This window comes from Morus notabilis, unplaced genomic scaffold, assembly GCF_000414095.1.
Source record: "Morus notabilis unplaced genomic scaffold, ASM41409v2 Scaffold571, whole genome shotgun sequence".
Lineage (NCBI taxonomy): Eukaryota > Viridiplantae > Streptophyta > Magnoliopsida > Rosales > Moraceae > Morus > Morus notabilis.
In genome coordinates, this window is record NW_010359982.1 from 201,592 (window position 1) to 216,368 (window position 14,777).

General features: G+C 31.5%; 1 protein-coding gene across 1 annotated transcript; it reads left to right on the forward strand.

Moving 5' to 3' along the window:
* Nucleotides 1-2,181: 2,181 nt before the first annotated feature.
* On the forward strand, nucleotides 2,182-7,854 carry LOC21396035 (NADPH--cytochrome P450 reductase 2). The gene is made up of 17 exons (XM_010095552.2): nucleotides 2,182-2,739; nucleotides 2,824-2,883; nucleotides 2,972-3,048; nucleotides 3,161-3,218; nucleotides 3,361-3,481; nucleotides 3,859-3,928; nucleotides 4,032-4,226; nucleotides 4,325-4,417; nucleotides 4,685-4,910; nucleotides 5,020-5,103; nucleotides 5,197-5,348; nucleotides 5,834-5,930; nucleotides 6,236-6,385; nucleotides 6,480-6,557; nucleotides 6,673-6,795; nucleotides 6,909-7,022; nucleotides 7,380-7,854. The coding sequence occupies exons 1-17, from the start codon at nucleotides 2,371-2,373 to the stop codon at nucleotides 7,458-7,460; spliced, it is 2,148 nt and encodes a 715-aa protein (XP_010093854.1). The 5' UTR covers nucleotides 2,182-2,370; the 3' UTR covers nucleotides 7,461-7,854.
* The last annotated feature ends 6,923 nt before the right edge of the window (nucleotides 7,855-14,777 follow it).

Genomic DNA, 14,777 nt, shown 5'->3' on the forward strand with positions numbered 1-14,777 from the left:
ATTATTATTATTATTATATTTATTATTATTATATTTATTATTATTATTATTATTATTAATAATATTACTAATAATATTATTATTTTATTATTATTATTATTATGGATTTTCTTCCATGCGAACAACCAAACACAGTAATGTAATATTTCTGAGAATTTGAAAAAGATTCCTGTATGGAACCAAACACAGTAATGTATTATTCCTAGGAATCATATTACCCTCCATCACTTACCTGGGAAAATGATTCCTACTGATTCCTGCATACCAAACGCCCCCTTAGTATCGTGTTACTTCATTAGTGATGTTCTACACCTCTAATTATTAACTAGTCTTAAAGAACCACCGATGTTAAAGAGATGTTTTTTTTTTCTCCTAGAATGCATCCGGATTCGATACTTCTTTTTCCTCCCCCTAAAATGCAGTTAATACTCCACTATCCTATTTTAAATAGGGATAGCAATTCGTGTTGTCGTGTCGTCGTGTTCGTATCATATTGGTCCTCCTAATTGATACGATAAGACCTGATACGAACACGACCTGTTTATTATTCGTGTCAAAATACAAAATCTAAACACGACTTGTATATTAGCGGGTTGACACAACATGATTAACTCATTTATTAAACATGTCATAATAGTGTCGTGTCAACCTGTTTCTAATAACCCATTTATAAAATGAGTGATAATGAGGTCGTGTCAACCTATTTCTCAACCTAGGTAACAAATGAGTTGTAATTGTGTTGTGTAATCGTGTTACTCAAATATGACACGTTTAATAAACGGGTTACAGCGAGTCAATTGCGGGTAGACGGGTCAACCTGAAAACTACACACTATTTAATCGTGTTTTATGAGTTCGACATGATTTTGACCCAAACATATTTACGGTAAACCCAAACTCACTAACTTCGTGCGGGTTTCGAGTCGTGTCGCTACCCGGATTGCCATCCCTAATTTTAGGCCCCATTCATTTGACCAATTTGAGTTTTGCTACAGTAAAAAGCTCTCAGAAACAGTCACATCTAATTTTTTTGTTACAATTAAGGGTCCGTTTAATTCGCTAATTCGAGTTTTTAATTCGAGTTGAGATGTGACTTTATGTGAGAGCTTTTTACTGTAGCTAAAAAGTTAGATGTGATTATTTCTAAGAACTTTTTACTGTAACAAAACTCGAATCGGTGAAGTGAACAGGGCCTAAAAGTTCTCACATAAAGTCACATCTCAATTCGAATTAAAAATCGAATCAACGAACTAAACGGGTCATTAAATCTCCCTACTACATCAATATTTAGCATAAGTGTATAGTGACATAAATGAAAGTTAGACACATTTTTAAGCAGAATTGCTTCAGGTTCTTTAGGTTTTATTAATAGACTTAGGATTTTCAAAGTTATAAAAAGAATAAGGAAGATTCTTTGGTACGCATGATATACTGGTAGATTAAGTCGATGTTTGTTTCCTATATTCGTCTTTGATTCTGAATCATGATTCATGATTTTCTACAGTATTTTCTCTCACAAAAATACACGTAAAACGAGAATGATTCTGAATACATAAACCAAACGTCCTCTAGGCCCCGTTCACTTCGCTGATTCGAGTTTAGAATTCGAGTTTTTCTACAGTAAAAAGCTCTCATAAACAATCACATCTAACTTTTTTGTTACAGTAAAAAGCTTTCACATAAAATCACATCTCAACTCGAATTCTAAACTCGAATCAGCGAAGTGAACGGGGCTAAAATTTTTCTAAATGTTAGATTTACGTACTTTTTGATTTTTACATAATTTTATGTAAATTCAACGAACAAAAAACTTAATTTATTGATATATTAGCATACCGGAGAAATACCAAAGAACAAAGGACCAAATGAACACCAAAACATTTTTTAGCCAAAAAAACCTAGGTCTCAGAAGCCTCTTTTTTTTTTTTTTTTTTTTTTTTTTTTTTTTTTAAAAAACAAAATAGCGTAGAGATTCATAACTAGAAAAAAAAAAGAGAGAGAGAGAGAGTAAGAGAGAGAAGGTTAACCATGGTTAAACAGGGTGTTAGGTGGGTTTGACTAGTCTGGTTTGGTAGGCGTTGGTTCGGTAACATACCCACATTACACAGCATTATAATTTCATTACTTTACAGCCCCCCAACTCTCAACTCCATATATAAAAGCCTTCTTCTTTCATTTCTCCCATTCTATAAAACCTCTCTCTCTCTCTTCAACTACGCCACCCACCACCAACTCACACCAAGAGAGAGAGAGTCTCACTCAATTCTCCATTCTTTCTCTCTCTAGCTTCTCGTTCTTGCCACTATCACTTTTCCCTTCTCAATCTCAATCTCAATCTCCTCCTTGGAAGTATCGAAAAGGAAATTCCATTATGGACTCCTCGTCGTCGTCGAGCTCGATGAAGCTCTCGCCGTTGGATCTGATGACCGCGATCATCAAGGGCGCGAAAGTGGACCCCTCCAACGCCTCCGCCGAATCTGCCGGCGGCGCCGCCGCCGAGGTCGCCTCGCTCATCCTCGAGAATCGCGAGCTCGTCACGATCCTCACGACGTCGTTCGCCGTCCTGATCGGATGCTTCGTCGTCCTCATGTGGCGGCGATCAGGCTCGCAGAAGCCGAAGGCGGTGGAGCTTCTCAAGCCGTTGGTCGTCAAGGAGCCGGAGATTGAGGTCGACGACGGCAAGAAGAAGGTCACGATCTTCTTCGGCACGCAGACCGGAACCGCCGAGGGCTTCGCCAAGGTTCGGACATGGCTTGTGTGAAATTCCGCGTTTTCGGTGATTGATTTTTATGAGGTTTTGATTGATTTTCAAAATGTATTGCAGGCGTTGGCTGACGAGGCAAAAGCTCGCTACGAAAAGGCCGTTTTTAAAGTTGTTGATTTGGTACGCTTTTGACTTTTGGTTTTCGAGAAATCACTTTTATTTTTTTTTTGTTTGATTTTGAAAAAAAAGACCTTTATTGGTAACTCAGGATGATTATGCCGCCGATGACGATGAATACGAGGAAAAGTTGAAGAAAGAGAGTTTGGCGTTCTTCTTCTTGGCTACGTGAGTCTCAATTTTCAATTCAAAATTAGTTATTTATTGCTTTTGGCAAATTTTTTTAGTCAAAATTTCTTTGAATTTGTTCGGTGAATGATTTGATTTGTGATGGATGTAGATACGGTGATGGTGAGCCAACTGATAACGCTGCAAGGTTTTACAAATGGTTCTCAGAGGTAAAAAGAAAAAGAAAAATAAAAAACTTTTCTCTGTTGCTTTTGAAAAACTAATGAAGCAAGATTTTTTTTTTCCCCAAAAAAAAAAAAAAAAAAAAAATAGAGCAGTATTGTTTATGAATGTGGGATTGTGGATATATAGGGTAAAGAGAGAGGGGAATGGCTTCAGAATCTTCAGTACGGAGTGTTTGGTCTCGGTAACAGGCAGTACGAGCATTTCAATAAGGTAGCCAAGGTAGTCGACGATAACCTTACTGAACAGGGTAAGTTTTGTCGAACGCTTACAGTAGATATTATATTTTTATGATTATCATTGTAATGTTAGGCTACTTAACAAAATGATTATTTAGGTGTATTTTGAATATTTAGCTTTGGCAATACAAATGTGTTTAGGTGTATTCTGATTTTATTTTCGGGTAGTCCATAATAAGCTTATGCTGTAACAGTTTTCTGTTCAGTTTTGAAGGAATGCTGTAAATGAAAATTGCACCTAGATCCTTATCATTTGGCAAATTTTTATCTTGTTCTCTTTATTGTGATCTTAAAAGTTTGGTATTGTCCGTGCGCATTCTTTTTTGGACTTGTTTCATTGAAATCTCATTAGCTTCTAGTTAACATGATTTGATATTTGTTCTTGCAGGTGCGAAGCGCCTTGTGCCTGTGGGTCTTGGAGACGATGATCAATGTATCGAGGATGACTTCACTGCATGGTAATGGGAGCTTTAATTTTAGTTGCCTTCTCAATGAAGGGCAAAATTTTTCATTCTGCCTATTGTTAAAAAATAACACTTTTTTTTTTCTATGCTGTTATAGGAGAGAATTGGTATGGCCAGAGTTGGATCAGTTGCTTAGAGATGAGGATGATACAACTACTGTTTCTACCCCTTACACTGCTGCTGTATTAGAATACCGTGTCGAATTCCATGACCCTGTTGATGCATCACTAGAGAAAAAGAGCTGGGCTAATGCAAATGGTCATGCTGTCATTGATGCTCAGCACCCATGCAGGTATCATTGAACTAATAGCTTTCCGTGTACTCTGGTTGTGACTGGTCCAAATTATTTGGAATGTACAATCTCACATGTCTGTAATTTGCTTCATGAAGGGCTAATGTGGCTGTTAGAAGGGAGCTTCATACTCCTGAATCCGATCGTTCCTGTACGCATCTGGAGTTTGACATTGCTGGCAGTGGACTTTCGTAAGTTGCTTTGGGCCTTTGGCCAGTTTGTTTTTTTTTCTTCTTTTTTTTTTTCTTTTCAATCCTCTGTTTCTCTGTTTGTTTTCTGAGGGCTTTGCTGGCTCGGGCATCAAGAAAGTGTTTTATTCTAAACATTTTTTGTTCTTTACTTACGCTGAGGATCGTTTTGCGTGTTTTATATATAATAAGATAACAGGAGGTACAATATTTGTGCATTGATGTCATCTGTACATTTTTTCATATGCTTTTGCTTGGTTTGCCTTTCAGGTACGAAACAGGGGACCACGTTGGTGTTTACTGTGAGAATCTTACTGAAGTTGTAGAAGAGGCTCTCAATTTATTGGGCTTGTCTCCTGAAACATACTTTTCCGTCCATACTGATAAAGAGGATGGCACACCAATTAGTGGAAGTTCTTTGCCACCTCTTTTCCCTCCCTGCACTATAAGAACAGCTCTGGCTCAGTATGCAGATCTTTTAAGTTTTCCCAAAAAGGTTGGTTTGAATTTGTTTATATTAGTTTTGGATCCTAGTTTTTCTTATAATTTATTTGATTAAACCATTTATCATTCTGTTAATAGTTTATAAGCTTTTATTTTTCCAGTCATCGTTGCTCGCTCTGGCAGCTCATGCTTCTAATCCAGCTGAAGCTGATAGATTAAGACATCTTGCATCACCTGCCGGAAAGGTAGTGAATCTTATCCACCTTCATACACACGTAGTCCAGTTTGATTATCTTTGGTTTGGAACGCATTTAAACTTGTATTGCCATCTCGTGCAGGATGAATATGCACAATGGGTGGTTGCAAGTCAGAGAAGTCTACTTGAGGTCATGGCCGAATTTCCTTCAGCCAAGCCCCCACTTGGTGTGTTCTTTGCAGCAGTGGCCCCTCGCTTGCAGCCTAGATTCTATTCAATCTCATCATCCCCAAGGTAGATGCTTCCCTCCTTCATTCTCTTTCCCATGTTTTAGAAACTTAGGGCATGTTCTTTTGTCCAAAAAACTCAAAAAAAGACAACTCGAGTTCCAACTTTATTCAAGTTCACGTTCTTTTAAGTTTCAACTTTATTCAACTTTACTCAACTTTATTCAAGTTACAACTTCAACTTAAGTTATAACTCAAATTCAACTCAAAAATTACACTCAAATTACACTCCAAAAGAACAACCCCTTAATTGTTGGGGCCAATTGAATGGTATCTTTCACAAAGAAAAGTTATGTGGTACAACGGGAAAATTCATGATTCAAGATTTGCTCAGACCTTAGTAGTACATCCACCATTAGTTGGAAAACCTAGTTTCTTTCTGTGACTAGGCCCATTTTGTTCACTGCTCTCATTTTGTTAATGTTTGTATTTTTATTTTTCCTGTTTTAAGTTGTGTAATCTTTGTACTTACGCCGCTAATATTTTCTACAGTATGGCTCCTTCTAGAATTCACGTTACTTGTGCATTAGTTTATGAGAAGACACCGACTGGACGAATTCACAAAGGAGTGTGTTCTACTTGGATGAAGGTACTTTATTCATGTACTGCAGTTTTCATTGATTGGTTAAAATAACTGAGCTAAAAAAAGGATATGTTTTTCTGTTATAGTTTATCTGAATAATCTCGCCTCTATTTTATTGTGGTCATCTTGGTTCTTACACATAATATCAAATATGTTTTCTTTTGTTTCTAATTCTCTGTGACCTGTGTTACTTTTACCTGCCATGGATACTGATGTCTGAATTTTATAGCATTACGTGCTTTTATGTATTTACTATTATTTCCAATGGACTCATTTTTTTTTTGCTTTTTTGGATTTGTTTTTATTTTCAGAATGCCGTGCCTGCGGAGAAAAGTGATGATTGCAGTTGGGCACCCGTTTTTGTTAGACAGTCGAACTTCAAACTCCCTGCTGATACTAAAGTACCAATAATCATGATTGGCCCTGGTACTGGGTTGGCCCCATTCAGAGGTTTCCTGCAGGTTTGTAGTTGCACACTTGATGCTTATACGCTCTGCTGATCTACCTTCATATCATTTGCAATATCTAAAGTATCTATGAATTTGTTTTTTTCAGGAAAGATTAGCTCTAAAAGAATCTGGAACAGATCTAGGACCGTCGATATTGTTCTTCGGATGCAGAAATCGTAGAATGGTAAGTAATCCCCTAATCAGGATTTACAGCTAATCAGTGAGGGTGTGACTGGTAGGTGCTAAATGGTTTGCATAATTCGTCAATTGCTAAAGTTGGTTACTCCTAATATTTTCAGGATTACATTTATGAAGAAGAACTGGCCAACTTTGTAGAAACTGGTGCACTTTCCGAGCTGGTGGTTGCTTTCTCACGTGAGGGACCTACCAAGGAATATGTGCAGCATAAAATGATGCAGAAGGTGATCCCACTTGTTCCAACCACCACCAGTTTTGGAGGCTGAGATTTTGTAGGAATTTTTATTTTAATTATAATTTGCTAGAAGTTTTAATGCGTGCGTGCTTTTGAATTCAGGCTGCCGACATATGGGACATGATATCTCAAGGAGCTTACATTTATGTCTGTGGTGATGCCAAGGGCATGGCTAAGGATGTCCACCGAACTCTTCACACTATTGCGCAAGAGCAGGTTTGTTTGCGATGTTAAATTTAGAATTAGATATCCACATGTGGTGGTCACCTACCTCTTCTGAATTAAAAATTAAAAGTTTACAAAAAAATTTTAAAAAAACCTCAAATATCCGTGTTTTGTACTTAACAAGAAAAGGAAAGTTTGGTAGCTACAAAGTTGGCTTGCTTTCCGAAACAGTCACTTCCTAATTTTCTCTCCGCATCTTTGTTTTGTCCCCCTTTTTTTTTTCCTTATTCATTAGACATTTTCTTTATTGACACATCAGAAAATATCACATGATTTAACCTCACAAAAATTGGGTATTTGCCGAAGCTAATACCTTTTTTTTTTTTTTTTTTTGGGATTGTTTTTCAGGGATCCCTAGACAGCTCCAAGGCTGAGAGCATGGTGAAAAATCTGCAAATGAATGGCAGATATCTACGTGATGTGTGGTGATTGTTTGTGTAATCTTGGACTGAAGAGTAACGTTATATATGGCGTAAAAAAGCAATGGCCAAAGCCAATTGGCCGTTGGATGGGAATGCTTTTATGAGAGAGGGCTATTGATGATTATGCCCCCTTGCATTTGCACCCTTTGAATGGGCAAAAATTTGCTCCTGTTGCAATACAGCATCCGGTTCTGTGATTCTTTTGACTCTTTTATCTATCATGTGAAATTTTTTTGTTCTTGTAATTTATATACAGGTATATTATAATAAGTAATTAAGTATTGTTAGGCAATAGTTTATCATGGACTCTAATTTTCCCTGTATGAACCAAAAAGAAGGTTCAGACAACAGACAATTGGTCTTGTTATTATATATGTAATTGTTTATTTGGGTTTATTATATTGAAGTTTGCCATCTGAGTTAATTCGTCTATTTCTCTTACAAAACGACTTGGTCATATTTTATAAAACTCACACACAGACACACTCAGGTCAGCCCTTCAAGAGTGAGATCATACAAGAAATCTCAAAACAAAAAAAAAAACAAAAAAACATAAAAATATTTTAAGAAATAAAATGGATTGGAATTTGGTAGTGAGTGTGGTAGGTAAGGGTTAATGGTGTTGAAATCCTTAGTTTTGTTTGTTTGTTTGTTTGTTTGTTGTTTAATCTGAGCCAGGGTGGAGGTTATGATTTAAATAAACAGTAATGATAAACGGTCTAAACTATAATTGATTTCATTAAGCAATTGTTGTCAGACTTGGTTATTATTCCCTTTTGTATTGTTGTCACGTTGTCAAGACCATTAAAATAAGAGAATAGTAACAATATGACATTTTTTTTTAAAGTCACAATATGACATATTTGACGTTCTTGTGATCCAATAAACTAAGCAGAACCACTGAATTAAAGAATATAATTTGATTTGAGTATTTGTGTGTTAATAAATGAAGGCAGATGACAGATTTATACTTCAATACTACGATTAAGGGTTGACAATTTATATTTACTGAGTCGTGTTCAGGCCGAAATATATTTTGTATGTTTCTAAACGTATCAAATCAAAATTATATTAAATATCTAAAATTAATAAAATCTTAATTTAACAGTTAAAAAGGAGTCTCTTATTTTTAAATGTCCTACAGAAGAATTCTTAAAAATTTAAACAAGAAAGACAGCTGGTTGCCAGTTTTGCAAAATTAAAAATAACCAACTAGTTTTTATCAAAATTTCCGTATCTCCATTAAATAATGATACTTTCGAGGAAGTACCTTTTCTGGTTTGTATAGCACGTATAAATTTTTTGTTTCCAAGATTTAAACGGTTCAACAACCACATAAAGAACATGTACTGATGTTTCTTTAAAAAATTAAAATAAAATAAACAAATAAATATATGAAATTACACATTCCATATATATATATATATATTAGATTTTTTAGTACGCATGACATACCGATAAGATAGATTTTTTTAACCGTTAGATTTGTATATTTTTTAATTTTTACATGATTTAAAAAAGATTTAATAGAAATAAAATCTAACCTCCTAGTATGTTATCGTACAAGATAAGATCCATATATGATTACATGAACCAACATCAATCAAGTAGAATTAATAAAAATTCTTTTTAATGACGTTTAAAAAAATAGAGCAAAATGAAGAAAATTTACTGAATTTATTCTTAAAGTGTATAAATTTAAATTTTTAACTTTTATTATTGTTTAATATTATTTTGACTAATATAATTATTTAATTAAAAAAGATAGTAATGAAATAGAGAGTAAAAATTTAAATATATACATTTTAAAAAGTATTTGTCTCTCTTTTTTAAAAATAAATGATGCCATCCTTCTCAGAGGAAAAATAAAAAAAAGCAAAATTTTAAATCTTAGTTCAACTTTGACAAAAGCAGTAGGAATATTCTAGAATTTTTCTCTTTTGCTATTTTAATTATGGTGGAGTTAGATCAGAAAAAAAAAAAAACCTATGGTGGAGTTGGATTGATGAGATTACCTAAAATAATAATAATAATAATAATAATAAAAATAATAATAATAAAGTTTTTAAAAAAAGGATTGATAAGGTCAAGGTGCATAACAATAAACCGAAACCAACCCCCAGTCAATTTGGCTCAACCATTTGTCCAATTATTAAAAAGCTCTTTTTATTTTTATTTTTTGAGGAAGACCTCATATTAATATATAATATCTGTTTGAAGGACAAAAATCTGCTGACTTTTCTCACATGTGTTAAGTCTGAGTTTGTTCATTTGCACCCAAATTTTAAAAAAATTTAAACTCAAGTTATAACTTTATTTAAGTTTATGTTTTTTTTTTTTTTTTTTTTTTTTTTTTTTTTTTTTTTTTGTAAAATTTGAGTTTTAGCTTGAGTTTTAACTTGAGTTTGGAGCTAAAATCTAATTCAAGTTCCTCATTCAACTCAAGTTCCTAAATTCAAACTCAAATTAATGAACAATATTTTTTATTATTATTAAAAACGTCATAACTTTTCCCTTTTAATTCTAATTGAGATGAATTTTTTCTATGCGTTCACAACGAAGAGATGAATAAAACTCCACCCATATACCCTATTAAAATTTTTCATCACCATTGTGTTTTTATTAAAATATTATCCAAATACAAATTTAAGTTTTGATCCACTCAAACACAAACTCAAATAGATTTTCAATTCAAACCATAACTCAAAATGTGCACATCCAAACACAAACTCAAGTTACAACTTCAACTCAAGTTATAACTCAAATTCAACTCAAGTCACCATAACTCAAAAATACAACTGTAGATTTTTAGTGCTCTTTCGGTTTTTTTGGGACAGACGTGATCTTTAAAAAAAAATGTCAGAGCTAAATAAATGTTAAATAAAAGGTTTTTAGCGTAATTATCCCGAACCTATCGCGGGTAGTAAATTACCCTTTAAATTTTAAATTTTAGTAAATTGTCCCCTAACTTGTAAATTTATTACAATGTGCCTCATTTTATTAAATTTGTTAAAATTTTTATTAGATTTAAGTGATTAAAAGTTGAGAACTTGAAAGAATTGTATTATACTTGAATTGGGATGTTAAAATTTTTTGTTGAACGTGTTTTTCTAACACTAATTTAACATAATTATCGTTAAAATAAGGCGTATTGTAACAACTTTACAAGTTAGGAGGACAACTTATCAAAATTAAAAATTTGAGAGATAATTTATTAAACTACGACAAATTCAGAGGACAAATGTGCTAAAAACCCTCAAATAAATGTTTATGTTAAAAAAATGTTAGAATAAATTCTTTGTTTTAGAGAATGTTAAATAAATGTTTTGTTTATCAACGGTAAAGACACCAAACAAAAAATGTTTTGTCACACAATTTTTACTCCAATGTTTTCTTTTTAAAAAAATTAAATTTATGTTCAAATTCTTTCTTCAAAATTATAAATTGAAACGAGCCATAAAGTTCTATCCAATTCATGAGAATATTAATATCCTTAATATCATAATATGGAAAAGTTAAGGAAATTATAAAAAAGAAAAACAACAAAAATTAAGAAAATGGTATAAACGGCATGAAGGAGAAAACCCCGAGGACGACAATAATAGATATAGCCTACAAAATGCCAGTAAAGCTACAAAACAGAGCTATGGATTTTTCCTGAATTTGAATTATAAATTGTTCACAGAATCAAACATTTAAAAAAAAAAAAAAAAAAAAAAACTTTTGAAACAACTGCAAGACAACAAGAGCGGTATATAAAGTTCAAATCAAAAGTGACTTTTGTTTTTTTTTCATCGACCTCAAAATAATAACTCTCATTACCATGTTCTTTATTTCCATAAGATTAAGTATAGCCTGTAATCTGTATATTGATTATATATATATATATATATATATTTTTTTTTTTTCTAATGAGCTAAGGTTTAAAATCTATTTAGAATAACAAGACCTTTGATAAATATTCTGATGAAGAGCTACAAAAAATTAAGGTATCGTTCATTTCACCGATTCGAGTTTTCAATTTCAATTTTACTATAGTTAAAAGCTCTTATAAAAAGTCACATCTAATTTTTTTTACTACAGTTAATAGCTCTCACATAAAGTCACATTTAATTTTTTTTACTACAGTTAAAAGCTCTCATATAAAGTCACATCTAAACTCAAATTAAAAATTTGAATCGGCGAACTGAACGAGGCCGCACGTGCAGATCTCACCTAGTGCTTCTTCCAAGGGCGGAAAATTTTTTAAATTCATAGGTATTGAACTGCAATCCTATGAGATATTACAATTAATGAAGTAAAAAAAGACTAAACTCACTAGGGATGTAATTATAACTTCATCATTTTTATTCATGTCAAAGATAAAGGTAAAAATTCTCAAAAAAAAAATAAAAATAAAAGATAGCATAGTACAATGCAGTATATGTTTGATATATGGGTTCAGTTACAACGTAAATTCATGATTTTAATTCTGTTATAGTATTTTTAAAAAAAAAAAAATTAAAATTAAAAAGTTATAATCAACAACTATAATTTAAATCTTATTTTAAATTCATATACTAAATAGGTCCTTATTCTTTATTGTAGAGGCAAAGACTTTCTCACACTAGCAAACTACCCCTACAAAATTTTCACTTAATTAAAAAAAAAAAAAAAAGAAAAACCACCCCACAAATTCCTAACAAAAAAGATTGCTAGTGCTACTACTTTTCAGCCAAAGTAGGAGGGGCCGACATGCAAGCCATTTTGGTGAGCACGTTGCAAAATCTGAGCCACAAAGGAACCAAAACAAATCATGGGTGCCAAAGAAAGGTGAGTAGCAAAGTAAATTTGTCTTTTTGGTTGAGAATTCAATCATGTGTAGTGGAGACAAGCAACACATTTTTTTTAGGGGTTGTTGAACTCATTGTCATTGATAAATGCAGAGAGAAAAAGAAAAACATATTTCTCTGTTTCTATATGTTAAAAAAAAAAAAGATTGATGAGATTGAATTGTCAGATAAATTAGAATTATATGATACTTTAAAAAATTATGACATGATGAAAATTTATGGGATGTTTGGTTTATGGGTTTAGAATTATGATTCATGACTCTAATTTTTAAAATTTAAATTTTTTATGAAAAAAAAACACTATAAAGAATAAAGAATCATGATTCAAAACTAAAGGCAAACCCTTAAAATAAACAACCCATTAATGGCTGTTAATTTGTTTTTTCTCATCATAAAGAGATTTATTCTATAAATTCTATTAAATTATCATATTTCTTTTTTTTTTTTTATAAAATAGTTTTGATGTGACGTGTCTAATCAAATAAATTTTTTTAATACCATATAACATAATTCTCCAAACAATTATTTAATGATGTTACAACTATATGTGGGTACATTGCCGCACAAGTCAAGAAAACAATGAATTTATATTCCCACTTGATCACTATATACGCCTACAAATTCCCTAATCACGTTTTTGCTTAAAGATATGGGTATGATTTTGGTCAATGAGTTATTAATTTCTTCACGTTATGCCGAAGATTTGGAAAATGAAAATTGGACCAATTTGTTTTTCGGGGAATATATGTGACATTTGAATTTATAATGTGAAAATGGTGTTTTCTTCCATAATTTTCAGATAAGGCACAGTTCCAAATTTTAACCAGAAGTGAATCATGAAGAAACTAGGCATTGCATTGAAATTCTTGGAAACTCAAGATAGATATGGGGATATAATTCATGGTTATTTCATTTTGGATAATACCAAAATACCTCTTGCGTTTATAAAATCAAACTCAAAATATGTCTTGGAGCAGCTTTTTATAATTGCATGATTACTCTTCTATTTTTATTAAATATAATTTGGAACATTATTAAACTAAAATATTAAATAAAATGAATCTTAAAGATTGAAAAACTCTTAAAATAATTGAAGTATTTGTTAGTTTGTTTGGAATATTTATTTGAATATTTTAAATTTTACTTTTTAAGTAAATCATATTTTAAATAAATTTAATATAGAGTGGGAAGGGTAATCTTGGTAGTTTGAAAAAATTAATTGCTTCAGGGGTATTTTGTGTCTGATTTTTATAAACACATAAGCTCTTTTGGGATTTGTGTAATAAAAAGGACAAAAATAGTATTTAGGCAAAATAGAGGGAGTCATTTGGGTATTTTAACTTTTCATTTTTGTACTCTATATCTTGAGGTAATAAACATTCATACCCTGTATCATTTTCAAGTTCATACTAACCTTATACCTTTTCTCAATCTCCCTAAAAAATTTTTTTTTTTTTAAAAGACTTGTAAATTGTCACAACTTAAATAAATAGGATAAATTTTATTTTTGTCCCCTGAACTTTAATCTTTTTGTCACATTACCCTCCAAATTTTAAAAATTGGTATGCACATCCCCTAAACTTTGAAACGTTATTAACTTTGCCCGTTCTGTTAATTTTATTAACGGTTTGATGACGTGGCAATTATTGGAGGGATAGTTTATTAGATTATTTTTATAAATGCCCCATAAAGCATGTATCGTATTTAAAAATGCATATGATTTATTAAAACAGATCCAAATAGCCCCTAATCTATAAAAAAAAACATAATAAAATAACGTGACATGCCATTAAAGATTAGTTAAACATATTGAATTCAAATTAAATCAAGAAAAGTAATTAAAATTTAAAAATATTATAAAATATTATAAAACACTTGAATTTAAAATTTGAAAAATTGATTTATTAAATTCAAATTAAATCAAGAAAGTGATTAAATATTTAAAAATAATATAAAATAATATAAAACACTTGACTTTAAAAATTGATAAATTCAATAATTCAATTTTTTTTCCAAAATTAATAAATATTGACAAAAAGGAATTAGGTTTTTTTAAAAAACTTTTCCTAAAGTTTTGGGTTTTTTATTTTTAAAAATAGTTTGATTTATTTAATTTTTGAATTTCGTTAAAGTAAAGTGTTTTATCTTTTTTTATTTATTTTATTATTTAATCACTCTCGTTGATTTCATTAGAATTTAATATGTGTAATTAACTTTAAATGACATCAAGAAAATTATTATTTTATTATTATTTTTTTTATAAATTAAGGATCATTTTGATATGTTTTTATAGATCATAGGGCATTTTTAAATAAGATATATATTTCAAGGGTATTTATGAAAATGAACCAAGTTCGTTAATAAACTTAACGGAGGGAGTACAGTTAATAACGTTTCAAAATTCAGGGGGTGTACAGATTAATTTTCAAAGTTAGGGAGGCAAAGTGATAAAGAGATTAAAGGTCGGGGGCAAAAATAAAATTTATCCAAAT